Here is a 15887-nt window from a genome sequence, read left to right as displayed (position 1 = left end):
ATAGAAGTACTGCAGTGTATTATCCTAACGATCATTCAATTGCATGTTCAAGTCGCCTTCTAGGACAAAAGAAAATGGTAAAAAAAAACAAACACATGTAATGTAGCACTTTTTTTTAAAGGAATAAAAAGTGTTATTGCAAAAAAGTGGAAAAACCTAAAAGGAATATGTTGCAATCGCTCTGACACCACAGAAAAAAAGAAGTTATGTCATAACAAATGCAATAAGCAAAAAAAAAAAAAAAGGCAGAATGAGTTTTTTCACCCTGCGCCCATCAAAAAAAAAATTTGAAAAAAAAGTTATACAATAGATTATATTTATGCCAAGATTGTACCAATAAACCTCAGCTCGCCACGCAGCGGACCGGCCCTCGTACTGCCATGGCGAGGGAAAAATATAGAAGTTATGACTTTTGAAAAGAGGAAATGAAAATCCAAAAATATCCCTCAGTACCAAACTAGGCCGTGTCCTCACGTGGGTTAAGTAGGGACATGACTCCTGCTGCACTACTAGTCACATCTGCCATTCAGGAATCTAGAAAAGCTGGGTGGCTAGCCTTGTATGAGCTGTAATAGCAGTTATATTGGTTGTCACCCAGCTTTCCCAGACAGCGGTACAAACAATAAGCAGCCGTGGCTCTCCGGCTGATACTACCACCCCCACATTCCCTGCCTCCCGGGGGGAAACAAAAAGCTTGGTAATAACTTACTTCTTCCCCAAGGCGGATAATCCGTACAGCACTCCGGTTGCAAAGGCGATAGCGTTGCCAAAGAGGGTGGTTATAGTGAAACTGAGAAATATGGGAAATAGCGCCATCCTGTGGAAAAGAAATGCACAATGTGTTGTAAGTACAGGATCTGCCTGTAACTGCCGATGGAACGAATAGTCCCACACTATCAAAGTGATTGACGATTTCCTCCCCGATAATCCAATTTAGCTGATAACAGAGAGCAATATCAGCTATGGAGTAAAACATACCCCAAAGCGAAGCCTTGCAGTGTGTGTCAGTGTATTACCGTACCCGCAGTAGAATAAGGCCTTCTGCCAGGGTCTGAACTTATCAACTTTATCTGCCACCGTGTTTGCAAACTCGATGAACTGGCAGCAGAATGGCGCCTCACACAGGAACAGGACCAGCGCGTTCACCCTGCAGGGGGGAAACAGTCAGAGAAACAGTCAGAGAGACGATACAGTATAACAAGACTAGACATCATGGACTCGGCACCTACCTACGGCCCAAGGAGCAACGACTGTGTTAATCAGAGAGGAATCATAGGGCCCTGACCGCTCCAGTCCCTTCAGACCCCGTCGGTCGCTGCTCGCCTCCCGACAGCTCACTAGCCATCTAAGCACATGACCATTGTGTCCAATCACTCGCCTCAGTGTTGGTACTGCTGAGACCAGCGATTGGCCGCAGTGGTCATGTGCTTAAAACATCATGTGATCGCACTACCCGGAAGGGACCAGAGCGCTGGTCTGAACCAACGGGGCGATGGATGAGTTTAGGCTCTGTTTTTATTTTACAGCATTCCCCTACTTTAAAAAAAAAAAGTAAGTGTTTGACAACCCCTTTAATTGTACGTTCTTCCTCTCATTAAGGGGTAATTAAACTTTTTCCAAACTTTTGACACGGCACAGTGACATGTCAGAGGTTTTGATCGTTGGGGGTTCTGGTGCAGAGACCCCCACGGATCACTAAAACATGCAGAAGCACTCAGCTGAGCGCTTCTGCCCATTTGTTTTAGCAATCAGTGGGGGTCTCAGCACTTGGACCCCCAACGATCAAAACCTCTGACAGGTCACTGGGACGTGTAAACAGTTTAGTCATTCTGTAAAAGGGTTTTCCTAGCCCATAGAAGGACGGTATCCGAACCCCTGGGAGCCGCACCCGTCCTGAGGAGGATAGCTTCACTCTAGCAGAAGAATCAGCTTTAACCTCTGAGGACTTCTTCACTGTCTTCATTCTTTTCTTAACATAGAACCTTTATTATTAGGCTTATTATAAACCGATTCAGCCGGGCTTAGAGGAGACAAACATACAGATTATGTAGACCCACACAGATAAATACCGCAAACCATCCAGTAATGGGTGATATTCCCAATGACCCCACTAGGAATATATAAATTCTGTGAGTACCTATAGTGTTATTGTACAACTATCACCTAAAACAGTCCGATGGATGAGGAGCACAGAAAACCCTTTGGAGACGACAACAAACCCAAAACAAACATTCTGACTTCCCGATCATGGATAGTCAGATAGAAGAAGAGCAGGAACTACGTCTTCGCATCAAAAAAATGTAAGGATGCACAAGAAAGCCTATAGTCCGAACCGCTCCAACTAAGTAGTCACCCTAAGGTGGTGGTATATAGAAGGGGGCGAGTAGTGCTTTCCAGATGACCAAAATCTTGCGATGGGTTAAGTCCGTATTAGTTCATAGATTCTAATTCAGATTAATTCATTTCAAGATTTTGGTCATCTGGAAAGCACTACTCGCCCCCTTCTATATACCGCCACCTTAGGGTGACTACTTAGTTGGAGCGATTCGGACTATAGGCTTTCTTGTGCATCCTTACATTTTTTTGATGTGAAGAAATAGTTCCTGCTCCTCTTATATCTGACTAGCACTTATTGGGAAATTATAGTACCAGCGTTTCTGGTGGCGCAATGCACGGCACAGCCCTGCTACACGCCATGCCCGTCACAGACACAGCCCTGCTACACGTCATGCCCGTCACAGACACAGCCCTGCTACACGCCATGCCCGTCACAGGCACAGCCCTGCTACACGCCATGCCCGTCACAGGCACAGCTCTGCTACACGACATGCCCGTCACAGGCACAGCTCTGCTACACGACATGCCCGTCACAGACACAGCTCTACTACATAACATTCGCCTGACAGACACAGCTCTGCTACATGACATGCGCGTCACAGACACAGCTTTGGTACATGACATGCGCATGGTACAAACACAGCTCTGCTACATTACTTGCGTGTGACAGACACAGCTGTGCCACAGTACATGTGCATGTTACAAATTCTGCTCTGCTACATGACATGCGCCAGACAGACATGACATGTGCACGTCCCAGCAGACACAGCTCTGCTACATGACGTGCGCGTCCCAGCAGACACAGCTCTGCTACATGACGTGCGCGTCCCAGCAGACACAGCTCTGCTACATGACATCTGCGTGACAGACGCAGCTGTGCCACAGTACATGTGCATGTTGCAAACTCAGCTCTGCTACATGACACGTGCGTCACAAACACAGCTGTGTTACATGACATGCGCACGTTACAAACACAGTTCTGCTACATGATATACATCCATGCTGACTATACACATTACACACACAGTACGTTAGACAAACAGCCACTCGCAGCTCTACTACATTTATTCTGACTGTACACATGACACACACAGCTCCGGGAGACAGTGATGAGCCCCTGGGCATGTGATCCCTGACTCCACCTAACAGGGGATCACATGACAGTGACATCACCACAGGTCCTGGTAGTTTCTGTTGGCTTATCCAGTATACAGTAATACCAAACTCCAGAATGGCTCCTCCCACAGCAGTGACGTCACCACAGTTCCTTCAGCCCGCCGGATATCTGTGGTGGCAGTAGGTTGGTATCTCCTGTCAGGACCGCTGAGTTGTGTCTGATATAATAACGGCTTAGTTGTATTCTCAGTGTGTTAGGACCTGCTATGATGTTGCCAGGGTGCTGAGCTCTGATGCCACTAGGGGGCAGAGCATGAGAAACACTCACTCATATACATACATACATACATACATACTAACGGACAAGTGGTCGTTAGTAGTTTGACTATATTCCTAGTGGGGTCATGGGGAATATCGCCCATTACTGGATAGTTTGCGGTATTTATAGAATCTGTATGTTTGTCTCCTCTAAGCCCGGCTGAATCGGTTTATAATAAGTCTAATAATAAAGGTTATAGTGAAAAAGTCCTGAAAATGATGGTCAAACATGAGCTCTGCCTACCCAGCGACATCCCAACCACCTGATCGTGAAGCCAACTACAACTGGCACCACACAGAAGGCCCAACTGTGGCCCAAAAATTGTGTAATGCATCATTTCGCCTCAAGAGGCGCTGTCTGCAGGGGAATTGAATACCTACTTTCAGGTTCTCATAAAACAGAACACAGAAGGAGGATACTAAAGAAAGTTGTGCCTGTACATGAGACTATATGCATTAGGAGACTTGCAGCATCACCCGGTGTCAAGACAAGGTTACTGCAGTCTCAAGAAGTACCGTATATTCCGGCGTACAAGGCGTGTAAGACGACCCCCCAACTGTCATCTTATACGCCAGGAATACAGTGGAGCAAAAAAAAAAATCATTACTCACCTCCCCCGGCGTTCTGCGGCGCTGCTGCAGGCTGTCGCTCCCTCCTGGTCCCCGGCAGAGCATTGCTTTCTGGATGCGGGGCTTGAAATCCCCGCCTCTAGAAAGCTAATACTGTGATTGGCTAACACACGCCGTCAGTCAATCACAGCCATTCAATGACATCATTGAATGGCTATGATTGGCTAAAACACACGTGCGCCTTCAGCCAATCACAGCCATTCAATGATGTCATTGAATGGCTGTGATTGACTGACGGTGTGTGTTAGCCAATCACAGTATTAGCTTTCTGGAGGCGGGGATTTCAAGCCCTGCGTCCAGAAAGCAATGCTCTGCCGGGGACCAGGAGGGAGCGACAGCCTGCAGCAGCGCCGCAGAACGCCGGGGGAGGCGAGTAATGATTTTTTTTTTTGACACTTTCTTTTTTTTTGTATAACCGGCGTATAAGACGACCCCCGACATCAGAGCAGATTTTTCGGGGTTCAAAAGTCGTCTTATACGCCGGTATATACGGTAAAAGGGAGGGGGAAAAAAAGAAATTGAAATGACATAATGCACAGTAGTGTAAAAGTTTTAGGCAGGTGTGTAAAAAAATGCTGCAAAGTAAGAACGCTTTCAAAAATAGTAGTGTTAATAGTTCATATTCAACAATTAACAAAATGCAAAGTGACTGAACAAAACAGGCATGTAAATCCCATCAGCATTTGGTGTGACGCCCTTTACCTTCATACAACAGCAGCTATTCTTGTACAGAGTCAGGGATTTTGTAGGATTATACTCAGGTGTATGACTAACCAATTATACCAATACCAGTGATAATGATCAGCATTCATATGTAGGTTGAAATACAGTCATTAACGGAACAGAAATAGCCATGTAGGAGGCTTAAAACTGGGTGAGGAACAGCCAAACTCTGCTACAAAGGTGAGGTTGTGGAAGACAGTTTCAGGTCACAACGCATATACCATGTCATGACTTAACACAGCAACAAGACACAATGTAATAATTCTACATCAGCGAGGTCTCCCCCAGGCAAACATTTCACAGCAGACTGGGGTTTCAAGATGTGATGTTCAAGCTCTTTTGAAGAAGCACAAAGAAATGGACAACGGTGAAGACCGTAGTAAACTTACTGCAGCAAATGAAAAACACATAATGCTTACCTCCCTTCTAAGTCGGGAGATGTCAAGCAGTCCCATCAAATCAGAACTTTTAGAAACTAGTGGGACCCAGGTACACCCATCTACTGCTCGGATAAGTCTGTCCAGAAGTGGTCTTCATGGAAGAACTGCGACCAAAAACCCATCATACCTCAACGTAGAAACAAGGCCAAGTGACTGATCTATGCATGACAACATAGGAACAAGGTAGAGAAAATTGGCAGCAGATGCTCTGGATTGAGGAGTCAAAATGTGAAATATTTCGCTGTAGCAGAAGGCAGTTTGTTCGGTGAAAGGCTGGGGAGCGGTACAATAAAGAGTGTCTGCCGGCAGCAGTGAAGCCATGGTGGAGAGCGGTACAATAATGAGTGTCTGCCGGCAGCAGTGAAGCCATGGTGGAGAGCGGTACAATAATGAGTGTCTGCCGGCAGCAGTGAAGCCCTGGTGGAGAGCGGTACAATAATGAGTGTCTGCCGGCAGCAGTGAAGCCCTGGTGGAGAGCGGTACAATAATGAGTGTCTGCCGGCAGCAGTGAAGCCCTGGTGGAGAGCGGTACAATAATGAGTGTCTGCCGGCAGCAGTGAAGCCATGGTGGAGAGCGGTACAATAATGAGTGTCTGCAGGCAGCAGCGAAGCACGGTGGAGAGCGGTACAATAATGAGTGTCTGCAGGCAGCAGCGAAGCACGGTGGAGAGCGGTACAATAATGAGTGTCTGCAGGCAGCAGTGAAGCATGGTGGAGAGCGGTATAATAATGAGTATCTACAGGCAACAGGGAAGAATGGTGGAGGCTACTTGCAAGATTGAGGCTGCATTTCAGCACATGGAGTTGGGGATTTGGTCAGGATATATTGGTGTCCTCAGTGCTGAGTAATACAGGCAGATACTTATCCATCATGTGATACCAGCAGGGAGGCATCCGATTGGCTCCAGATTTATTCTGCCCAGGACAACAACCCCCAACATCCAGCCAATGTCATTAAGAACTATATTTGGAGTAAAGAAGAACAAGGAGTCCTGGAAGTGATGATATGTTCCCACAGAGTGCTGATATCATCATCATCATCCAGTCTGTCTGGGATTACATGAAGAGACAGAAGGACTGGAGCGAGCCGACATCCACAGAAGATCTGTGTTAGTTCTCCAAGATGTCTGGAATAACTCTGCCGAGTTCCTTCAAAAACTGTGTGCAAGTGTCCCTAGAAGAACTGATAGTGGTGTAAAGGTAAAGGGCGCCTCACCAAATATTGATGGGATTACATTTCTCTTTTGTTCATTCATTTTGCAATTTGTTAATTGACAGAAATAAACTATTAACCCTTCTGTTACTAAAAGTATTCATACTCTGCAGACCTGTACATGGCTGGGCGGCTATAATATAATAAATCAGGTGACGCTGGCTGTTCTCATGATGGGCCGCACACCGGAATGTAGCACAACCGGACAATTGCTGGGTGAAAACAGACCATTATCTCCACCCAGGACTAAGTATGACTCCAAGGTATTGCGAAAACATAGCTGGAGAGTTCTAAAGTTCAGTGGGAAGTATTCAGCGCCCAGTTGGTGCAGCCCAGATCCTGAGATAGTTCTTATACTCCAGAGCTGCATTCATAATTCGGCACGCTTCATAGCCGAAACCTTCCACAATTCTCTACTAGCTCAATGACATGAAAAATCTACAAAAACTGCCTGACACGCTTGCTGTTTCCAAAAACGACCAGCAGATTTGTGAAGGCAGCTGCAGCCTGTAATACGGATTATACACATTAGATTCTGTATAGACTCACATCATGAAGACTCCGGCTGCAATGTTCATTGGGTTGATGGTGACGCAGTTCCACAGGCCAGCTATGGCGCATGCTGCAAGATAAGAGCAAACAAGACTCAGGGCTCATTTCAAAATACTAACAACCATCTGTCTGTGTTGCAAACTCAGCTCTGCTACATGACATGCGCGTCACAAACACAGCTGTGCTACATGACATGTGCGTCACAAACACAGCTGTGCTACATGACATGTGCACGTTACAAACACAGTTCTGCTACATGACATACATCCATGCTGACTATACACATTACACACACAGTGTAGTGAGTGAGTTACATGCTCCGTCCCTGATCACATGACGGTGACGTCATCAAAGGGTCTTCATCCTGAGTCATTGAATTACAAGCTCCGCCCCTGATCACATGACAGTGATGTCATCACAGGTCCTATTCTATAGCAACTGATGCCGTGGGGGTTTGCAGGGGATGCATAACTCGCTCACTCAGGATGACCTCCAGATGAAGGACCTGTGATGACGTCACCGTCATGTGATTAGGGGCAGAGCATATAATTCACTCCAGATGATCAGGGGCGGAGCAAGAGTGAGCGAGTTACATGCTCCACCCCTGATCCCATGACGTCAAAGGTTCTTCATCCTGAGTTACATGCTCCGCCCTCGATCACATGATTATGTCATCAGAGGTCCTGTAAGTACATGGCTGTGGTCCGTCTAGGTGTACGTTAGTATTCCAAAGCAACTGAGGCCACTGGAGTTTGTAGGGGATGGAATACTAATGAACACCTACAGCAGCCGTGTGCTTACAGGACCTGTCATTATGTCACCGTCACGTGATCAGTCAGCTGTGTGGGAGGAGTCCAGAGTCACATGACCAGGGAGTTATCAGTGTATGCAGGACTCTGCTGTGCCGTTTTTAATCCCTGTTGTATGAAGAATGCACGTAGCGGAGCCGTGTGCGGCACGTGCACGTAGCGGAGCCGTGTGCGGCACGTGCACGTAGCGGAGCCGTGTGCGGCACGTGCACGTAGCGGAGCCGTGTGCGGCACGTGCACGTAGCGGAGCCGTGTGCGGCACGTGCACGTAGCGGAGCCGTGTGCGGCACGTGCACGTAGCGGAGCCGTGTGCGGGACGTGCACGTAGCGGAGCCGTGTGCGGGACTTGCACGTAGCGGAGCCGTGTGCGGGACGTGCACGTAGCGGAGCCGTGTGCGGGACGTGCACGTAGCGGAGCCGTGTGCGGGACGTGCACGTAGCGGAGCCGTGTGCGGGACGTGCACGTAGCGGAGCCGTGTGCGGGACGTGCACGTAGCAGAGCCGTGTGCGGGACGTGCACGTAGCAGAGCCGTGTGCGGGACGTGCACGTAGCAGAGCCGTGTGCGGGACGTGCACGTAGCAGAGCCGTGTGCGGGACGTGCACGTAGCAGAGCCGTGTGCGGGACGTGCACGTAGCAGAGCCGTGTGCGGGACGTGCACGTAGCAGAGCCGTGTGCGGGACGTGCACGTAGCAGAGCCGTGTGCGGGACGTGCACGTAGCAGAGCCGTGTGCGGGACGTGCACGTAGCAGAGCCGTGTGCGGCACGTGCATGTAGCAGAGCCGTGTGCGGCACGTGCATTTAGCAGAGCCGTGTGCGGCACGCATTGCGTCACAAGAAACACTGGTACTATATAATTTCCTAATAATTTCTAGTCTCTATATAATATCCAGTCAGCAGTGTCCCACATTACATCCGTTTACAGTGCAGTTTCCATCTATGCATCATGGACAGACAGGTTTATGCTCCGCAGCGGCAGAATGGTCTGCAAGCATGCGGTAAGTGCAGGGATCTTAATGTACACATGCTGGAGGGTTATTCCCAAAATTGACTTTCATCACCTATCCGTAGTACCTGCAGGGTCACAGATTGGGGACCTCTGCTCCGGTCCAACGAAATAAGAGCTCATGAAAATTAACCCTTTAAACGCATACATACACATACATACACGTACATTGGATGTGTGCAGGGGTTTTGTATGGAGCGAGCCCAGGAGCCAAGTATACTCCATACCGGGCGGGGGATGTGCTTGACAGCTGACACCCAACCGCAGCGGCCAGGATCAGAGATCATTCTGATCCCAGCTGTCAACCATTTAGATCCAACTATTAGTACTGATGGCGGCATTTAAATGGCCTAATAGGCAAAGGGCTCTCTCTGTCCCCTGAATGTCCCCCCTCCATGATGAGACCGAGAGGGCCCATTTATTTGCCATGGGAGCCTGAGGCCACTCTGTGCATGTACGACACAAATGGCAAGTCATTTGAATTGTTGGCGTGTAATACTATAATTCCCCTCTAGTGGGCGCTGCATAGAAAGCGTATGGCTGAACTAAACTTACCCCAGCAGTATTCATGAGAACGGCCCTTTATTCATTCTAGAAATTTAAAGTTCTGCAACTTTGTGAACCAAGATCGCACCATTTTCAAGATCTCCACTTGCTGTCAGTGAACGGGAGCATTCTTTATTCCGATTTAGCGGTTAAAAACCCATCCTAATCAGGTCAGAGGGGTGGCTCGTTACCCAGTCATAAGTCCTTGTATGGGAGGGTCGGCACAAGATTTCAATCTTGGAAGACAAACAAGGATGCTTATATTGTCTGACAGCAAGCAGAGATCTTCAAAACAGCGAAAGGAAAGCACAAAGTAACCTAGAAAGTTGCAGATTATAGATTGACGCAATGTCACTGTAGGACGCCAACTTATTAATTTTTTAATTAAAGGGGTTGTCCGAGATATATAAAGGGCATCATAACGCGCTAAAATAATAAAACATCTGATACTCCCTTCTCCCCGCTCGTCTCCGGGTCTCCTTGCTGCAGGAGCCGTCCTGTAAACCTGCTGCTGCAGCCAACGACAGCTCTCATGGATGACCGCAGAATGCTACTGGCTGCAGCAGCTGGTTTGGAGACGGCTCATGCTGACTGCAGCCTGTACAGATGACGCCAGCAGGGAGAGCCGGAGCCGCCGGCGGGAGACGAGCGGGGAGAAGCAAATATGAGCTGCTTGGTTATTTTACACTATGGCGAACCGTCCAGATGCACTTTCCACAACCTGGACAACCCCTTTAAGGGCCAACTGATAAGAACGTCTGGTTTTATAGGCATCCCCACATATGCAGAATCCACGGGGCAGAGCGCCCCCACATGGTATGCCATCATTATGTGCATATAAATGCAGTTTAACGGCAGGCTGAGCGCGGGGACAATGACACTAATGGCTGTGCCGACCCGCAGCGTGCTCATTAATAGTGCATGGCCCCCTCTACATACGATACTCCCACCCTTCTCAGCTGACAGCACCCAGCAGGGGAACAAAGATCGGTATTCTTAACAAGTGTAACATCAGCTGCACGGGGAGGCGGGCGCGGAGCGTGGGAAGACGCGGCACGGGGGACGCACTGTTATTGCAGGCTGCAAGGGTTAAACGGGATTTTACAACTTCACACCAATCGTTAAGAGGGGTTCCCCACCCAAAAATTGAGTTATTAGGAAGTCTGTCCATAGCAACCAATCTGGCTCAAATCAAGCTGGTCAGAGGTAGACTGGCACAATCCTGGCACACAGTGGTAGAGGGTATGCCGGGTCATTCCACCATCATAAGCTCACATCTGCACTGGAGGGTCTATTCGGAGCCCCCGTCGCAGATCTGGCACAAAACAGGCAATGGAAGGCCGCCCGACAGATCCCATTCTAGTTAACGGGGACCATCTGATGCCACTCACTTCTGACGTGCTGCATCCGGCGCATCTGTTTTTTAATGCTATTTTTCGGGTGGCGCAAAACAATACAAATATGTGACTGAGGTCTTAAAGGGGCATTACAGGCCTTTACTATTGATGACCTATCCTCAGGCTGTAGCCATCAATAGCTGATCAGTGGGGATCCGCTGCTTGGGATACCAGATGATCAGCTGATCCTCCGGCCCGCTGTCAGTGCGGCGGGGCCAGACAGCCATCGGTGGTCAGGACTGGAAGTGTCATAGGTGGCTTCATTCCCATTAACTTCACTAGGAGTGAACCAGTCTATTAAAACTCCGATCCCGACCGCTGATGCGGACCTCCAGCCCCACTGGCCCAATAGCGGGCCGGCGGATCAGCAATGGTAAAAAAAAATAAAACTTTTTAAAACTCTTTTCTACGTGTTTTTAGGCAGTCTATACAGGCATCGGATATGGCAGTCCTGGGGGAACCTTTAAAAGGCCATGATTACCGAATAGCACTCTGATCTAATCACAGGGGGGCCCGCTTAGGACCCCTGAACTCTGATCAGGGCATTTAAATGCCACTGTCAGAATTGATAATGGCATTTAAAGGGTTAACAGCGGCGATCAGCTGTTGCTAGCGGGTGTCAGTTGTGAGTCGATCCCGCTCCGTAAAACCCTGATCCTCTATGATGCAACTGTACCTCCTGGAACATGAAGGGGTTAATATAATATCCCCCGCTGGGGTCTTCCTAATAATAATAGTAACGAGATCTCCATTACTAATATATTGGGAGGGACAGGGGGGCAGCGCGGCCGGTGACACATATCCTACCTGACCTTCTCTAATCCCCGGCACAGATGGACGGCAGCCAAGTGCACAATCAGATAAGGCGGATCACCAGCAGCGGCGGCTGCTCACAGCGCTGCCAGCCGCCCGCATACCGTCAGGTGGTAACAGGGCAGATACGGCCAATAGAAAGGGAAAGTGGCACCCTGGGAAACTGCGGGGTTTTAAAGCAGTAGTCTGCCACCTGCGGCTCTCCGGCGGGGGTGAATCCCAGACTCCCAGCATGCCGCAGGATACCACGGCATACTAGGAGTTGTAGGGTCACCACAGAACAGTGACGTCACCACCCGGTGTCTAGTATAGCGGGACGAGCAACGGATGACAGGAGGGAACGTGCGGCTGCAGATACACGGTATATACACTCCGCCTCACTCAGGACATCTGGGGGATCCCAGACAACAGGATCTTCTAGATTCCACCCGGATCTCTTGTATGCAGGCGCTCGTACAGAAAACCCCATGATCCAACAATACGCAAGTCAGATGGATGCAGATCTACTGAACATCCAATATATGAAAAGTATATTGTATATTATGTATACACTGACGTGCCAGAAGTGATGGGACAGCGACTAATACTGTGTAGCACCCCTCCAGCAACCTGACGTGGCACAGAAGACGTCTGGAGGGAGGTTGAGCCGTCTGATGGCCGCCCCCACAGCTCCGGGGTATACATAGGTGCGGGGTGTCATGTGTGACTAGTCCTTCCTCTCCACCTCATCTCATAAATCCTCATTTGGGCTCAGGTCATGTGAACGTGTAGGACGCAGCATTGGTAGGAACCTGGGGGCCGATGATACAATGTATTATCCTGCTGGACTATCCCATCATTTGGGGGTACATGAAGTCCATAAGGGGCTGCAAATGGCCACCAAGCAGTGACACGTAGCGGGCACCGGTCAGTGATGGGTTTAGGCAGACCAGTGGACCCAACCCGTGCCATGAGAACTCCACACCAGTATGGCACCACCAGCCTGCACAGTGCCTTGTTGACAACTGGGGTCCGAGCTTTCATGGGGTCTGCGCCACATCCAAAGCCTACCATCAGCCCGAAACAATTGGTATTGGGGCTCATCGGACCAGGCTACATGTTGCCCGTCCTCTGAGGTCCATGTAGACACCTTACTAGCCCAGATGGGGCGCTGTGTCTGGTGTTGTGGTGGTGACAGAGGCATCTGGTGGGTCTTCTTATGCCTGTACAACTCTGGTGCCCACCATCCTCCATGGGCACGCTGCCCAGGGTGCATCCTCAAGGCTCCTGCACACTTGCGTTTTTTTAACACGTTTGTGCTGCTGCGATTTTTAACATTCGAAAGTCCCACTGACATTTGCGCAAAAAGAACCCCAAAAAACGCAGCATTAAAAAAAAATGCCAGTGGGTAGGAGCCCTCACCCACAACTTACACAGGTGGCATCCCCTAATGTATCCCACTTCATCATGAATTACACACTGCTATCCCATGACTTTTGGCACACCTGTATATAGCTCATCTGCTAACTACTATTCCAGTAGCCCCCTTTTTATGTAATTGCCCCTCTAGCGCTACTTGAGCTTTTGCCGTTTTGACTGACACCACAGAGATACAATCTGTAGAGAAGCGATCAATACAGACTATTACTCGATGGTATCAGCCAATAAGCTCACCCGGCACCTTAGAATCACAACCGCAGGGACCCCCCAACCCACGTACCTGGGGGTCTACACCTCAGTACTTACATATGCCCCCGAGGACCCCGGCGAAGCGACACAACAAGCGGTACCACCATGTCATGCCATCATCCGCCGCCGGGGTGGTAGAGGCGTTAGTCTGTGGCGGCGCAGCGTCTGGCTCCACGGCGCTCATCTTGGAGGCGTCTTGGGCAGCGAATCAAAGTTTGTGGCGCAGAACCTGGAGACGTCGGCGGCAGATCGGTGCGTCTTAGAAGATGGAATCTACATGCTTCAAGGGCCGCCTGGCGTCCTGCGGAGAACAGAAGTCATCAGATACATGGCGGTCACACTGTATACGGCAGCGTACTATGCAGAATAGCGCATACAGTCCACGGTCCAGAGATGGAGCTCCGCCCACTCAGGATGGAGGAGGAGCATTTAGATCACATCTAATTCCATTTCTGTGGTCCCAACATGGAGCAGCGAGAGGGACGGCCGAGCGGAGCCGCAGCGCAGGGGTGACAGGGCCTGGGGAAAGTCGCGGAGGTCCTAGATTTCTGCAATTCTTAAAAAAAAAAAAAACGCTGATTATTTTCTATAGGAGTGTTAAAGGGGAAAAAATGTATATCGCCATCGCACGCTACTAGCCGACCCTGAGATGGGGGGGGGGGGGGGGACTAACCAACCGGTGGGGTCCGACCCCTGGGATGGGGGGGAAGTAGCCGACCGGTGGGGTCCGGCCCCTGGGATAGGGGGAAGTAGCCGACCGGTGGGGTCCGGCCCCTGGGATAGGGGGAAGTAGCCGACCGGTGGGGTCCGGCCCCTAGGATGGGGACTAGCCGACCGGTGGGGTCCGGCCCCTGGGATAGGGGGAAGTAGCCGACCAGTGGGGTCCGGCCCCTAGGATGGGGACTAGCCGACCGGTGGGGTCCGGCCCCCTGGGATAGGGGGAAGTAGCCGACCAGTGGGGTCCGAGTCGTGAGACCTCCACCAATCCTGACAGTCTCTCTGCCGTCCTGTAATAAACACAATGGCGGCTGCGTGTGTCGCCGCTCCATGTATTCCCCCGGGCCGCCAGAGAGAGACCGGTGGTTAGCGGTCCCTTTGAAAGAAATGGCGCAGCTGTATTGCCCACCGTTGTCGGAATCTGTAGGGTTCCCAGCAGTTGGCCCCCCATCATGTATGCAGAGGATAACGTCGCGGGGCGACCCCTATAATAGCAGCCTCTGCCGCAGTAGGCGGGGCTTCACAGGCTACTTTGTCGCGGGGAAAAAAAAAATAATAATCGCTGGCCGGCATCACAAATCATGAAACGCGATCACGCCGCGACTCACAAGTTGGCGCAACAGTGCAGAAAAATGGCAGCCTGCTGCGCTACTTCTGACCATCCCGCCGCAACAGAGAGATCGCATCACTTAGATAACAATGGCGCAAGCCGGGCGACGCGGCCGTACATCCCTCGCCTGACAGTCACTTTCGTCAGGGCTCACCCACACGGGCGTTAGCCGCGGTGCTGACAGCCCATTGATTTCTATCGGCCCCTCCCACCTGCGGTTTTTCTTCTCGCGCCTCTTACGCCACCGGGTGGGGGGGGGGCAGTCGCTGCCGAACAACTAAACTTTTCATGTCAACAAAAAAGAAAGTGGCTGATAACTGAGAACAACAACACAAGCCACTCCCCAGTAATAGTCTCAGACTGTTTTATGGGAGAACTAATCCGTCCTATGAGAACTGTGGCTGATAACAGAGAAAATAGCTTGCAGTACAACAACAATCGTGCCCTGCATACACATACTGCGCTCCGGCTGTCCTCGGTGTACAGCGGCCCCGCACCTCCTCCGGTGCCCGGTGTCACCCGCCGACTCCAGCAGGGATGATGGTGACAATAGCACACGGTGACCACGTCACAACAGCGCACTGCATGCTGGGAGGGAACCTACAGCTGAGGGGAGGCGCTATGCGGTGACGTCACAAGAGAAGCATCCGCCCCCTTGGTAAACCTCCCAGTACTCCCGTGCTGGCGGCAACTACAGCTGTTGCCTATAGCAACCAATCAAATGACTGGGTTCATATGTTAACTTGTGAACAAGCTGTCATATGATTGGCTGCTGCGGGCGGCTGCTCTGCGCGCCTTTTTGTGGTTTCTACAGTGCTTCTATCTGTGACAGGAATCTCCATAGATGTTTCTCCTCATGAGGGGCGACATTACTGTACATGTGTAATACATACATATCTACCGCCCCACCCAAATATAGATCACAGGTTACAGACACTCGAAGGGAGCGTTCACGCGGGAGGGGATTGTCCGCAGGACGCAGCGCAGATGGCG

At 50.3% G+C, this 15887-nt stretch overlaps 1 protein-coding gene across 1 annotated transcript in view; it reads right to left on the bottom strand.

Annotated features, from left to right (window-relative positions):
• Positions 1 to 15488, bottom strand: part of CACFD1 (calcium channel flower domain containing 1) — a 29076-nt gene extending 13588 nt beyond the window's left edge. Inside the window, exons 1-5 of the mRNA XM_066580378.1 lie at positions 15354 to 15488; positions 13625 to 13868; positions 7327 to 7399; positions 1022 to 1147; positions 710 to 817 (exon numbers count right to left, since the gene is read on the bottom strand). Of these exons, the coding sequence (XP_066436475.1) occupies positions 710 to 817; positions 1022 to 1147; positions 7327 to 7399; positions 13625 to 13751 (434 nt within the window). The 5' untranslated portion in view covers positions 13752 to 13868; positions 15354 to 15488. The remainder of the gene's footprint in view (positions 1 to 709; positions 818 to 1021; positions 1148 to 7326; positions 7400 to 13624; positions 13869 to 15353) is intronic.
• Positions 15489 to 15887: the final 399 nt, after the last annotated feature.

Source organism: Eleutherodactylus coqui, chromosome 10, assembly GCF_035609145.1.
Source record: "Eleutherodactylus coqui strain aEleCoq1 chromosome 10, aEleCoq1.hap1, whole genome shotgun sequence".
NCBI lineage: Eukaryota > Metazoa > Chordata > Amphibia > Anura > Eleutherodactylidae > Eleutherodactylus > Eleutherodactylus coqui.
This window is presented reverse-complemented; position numbering and strand designations above follow the sequence as displayed.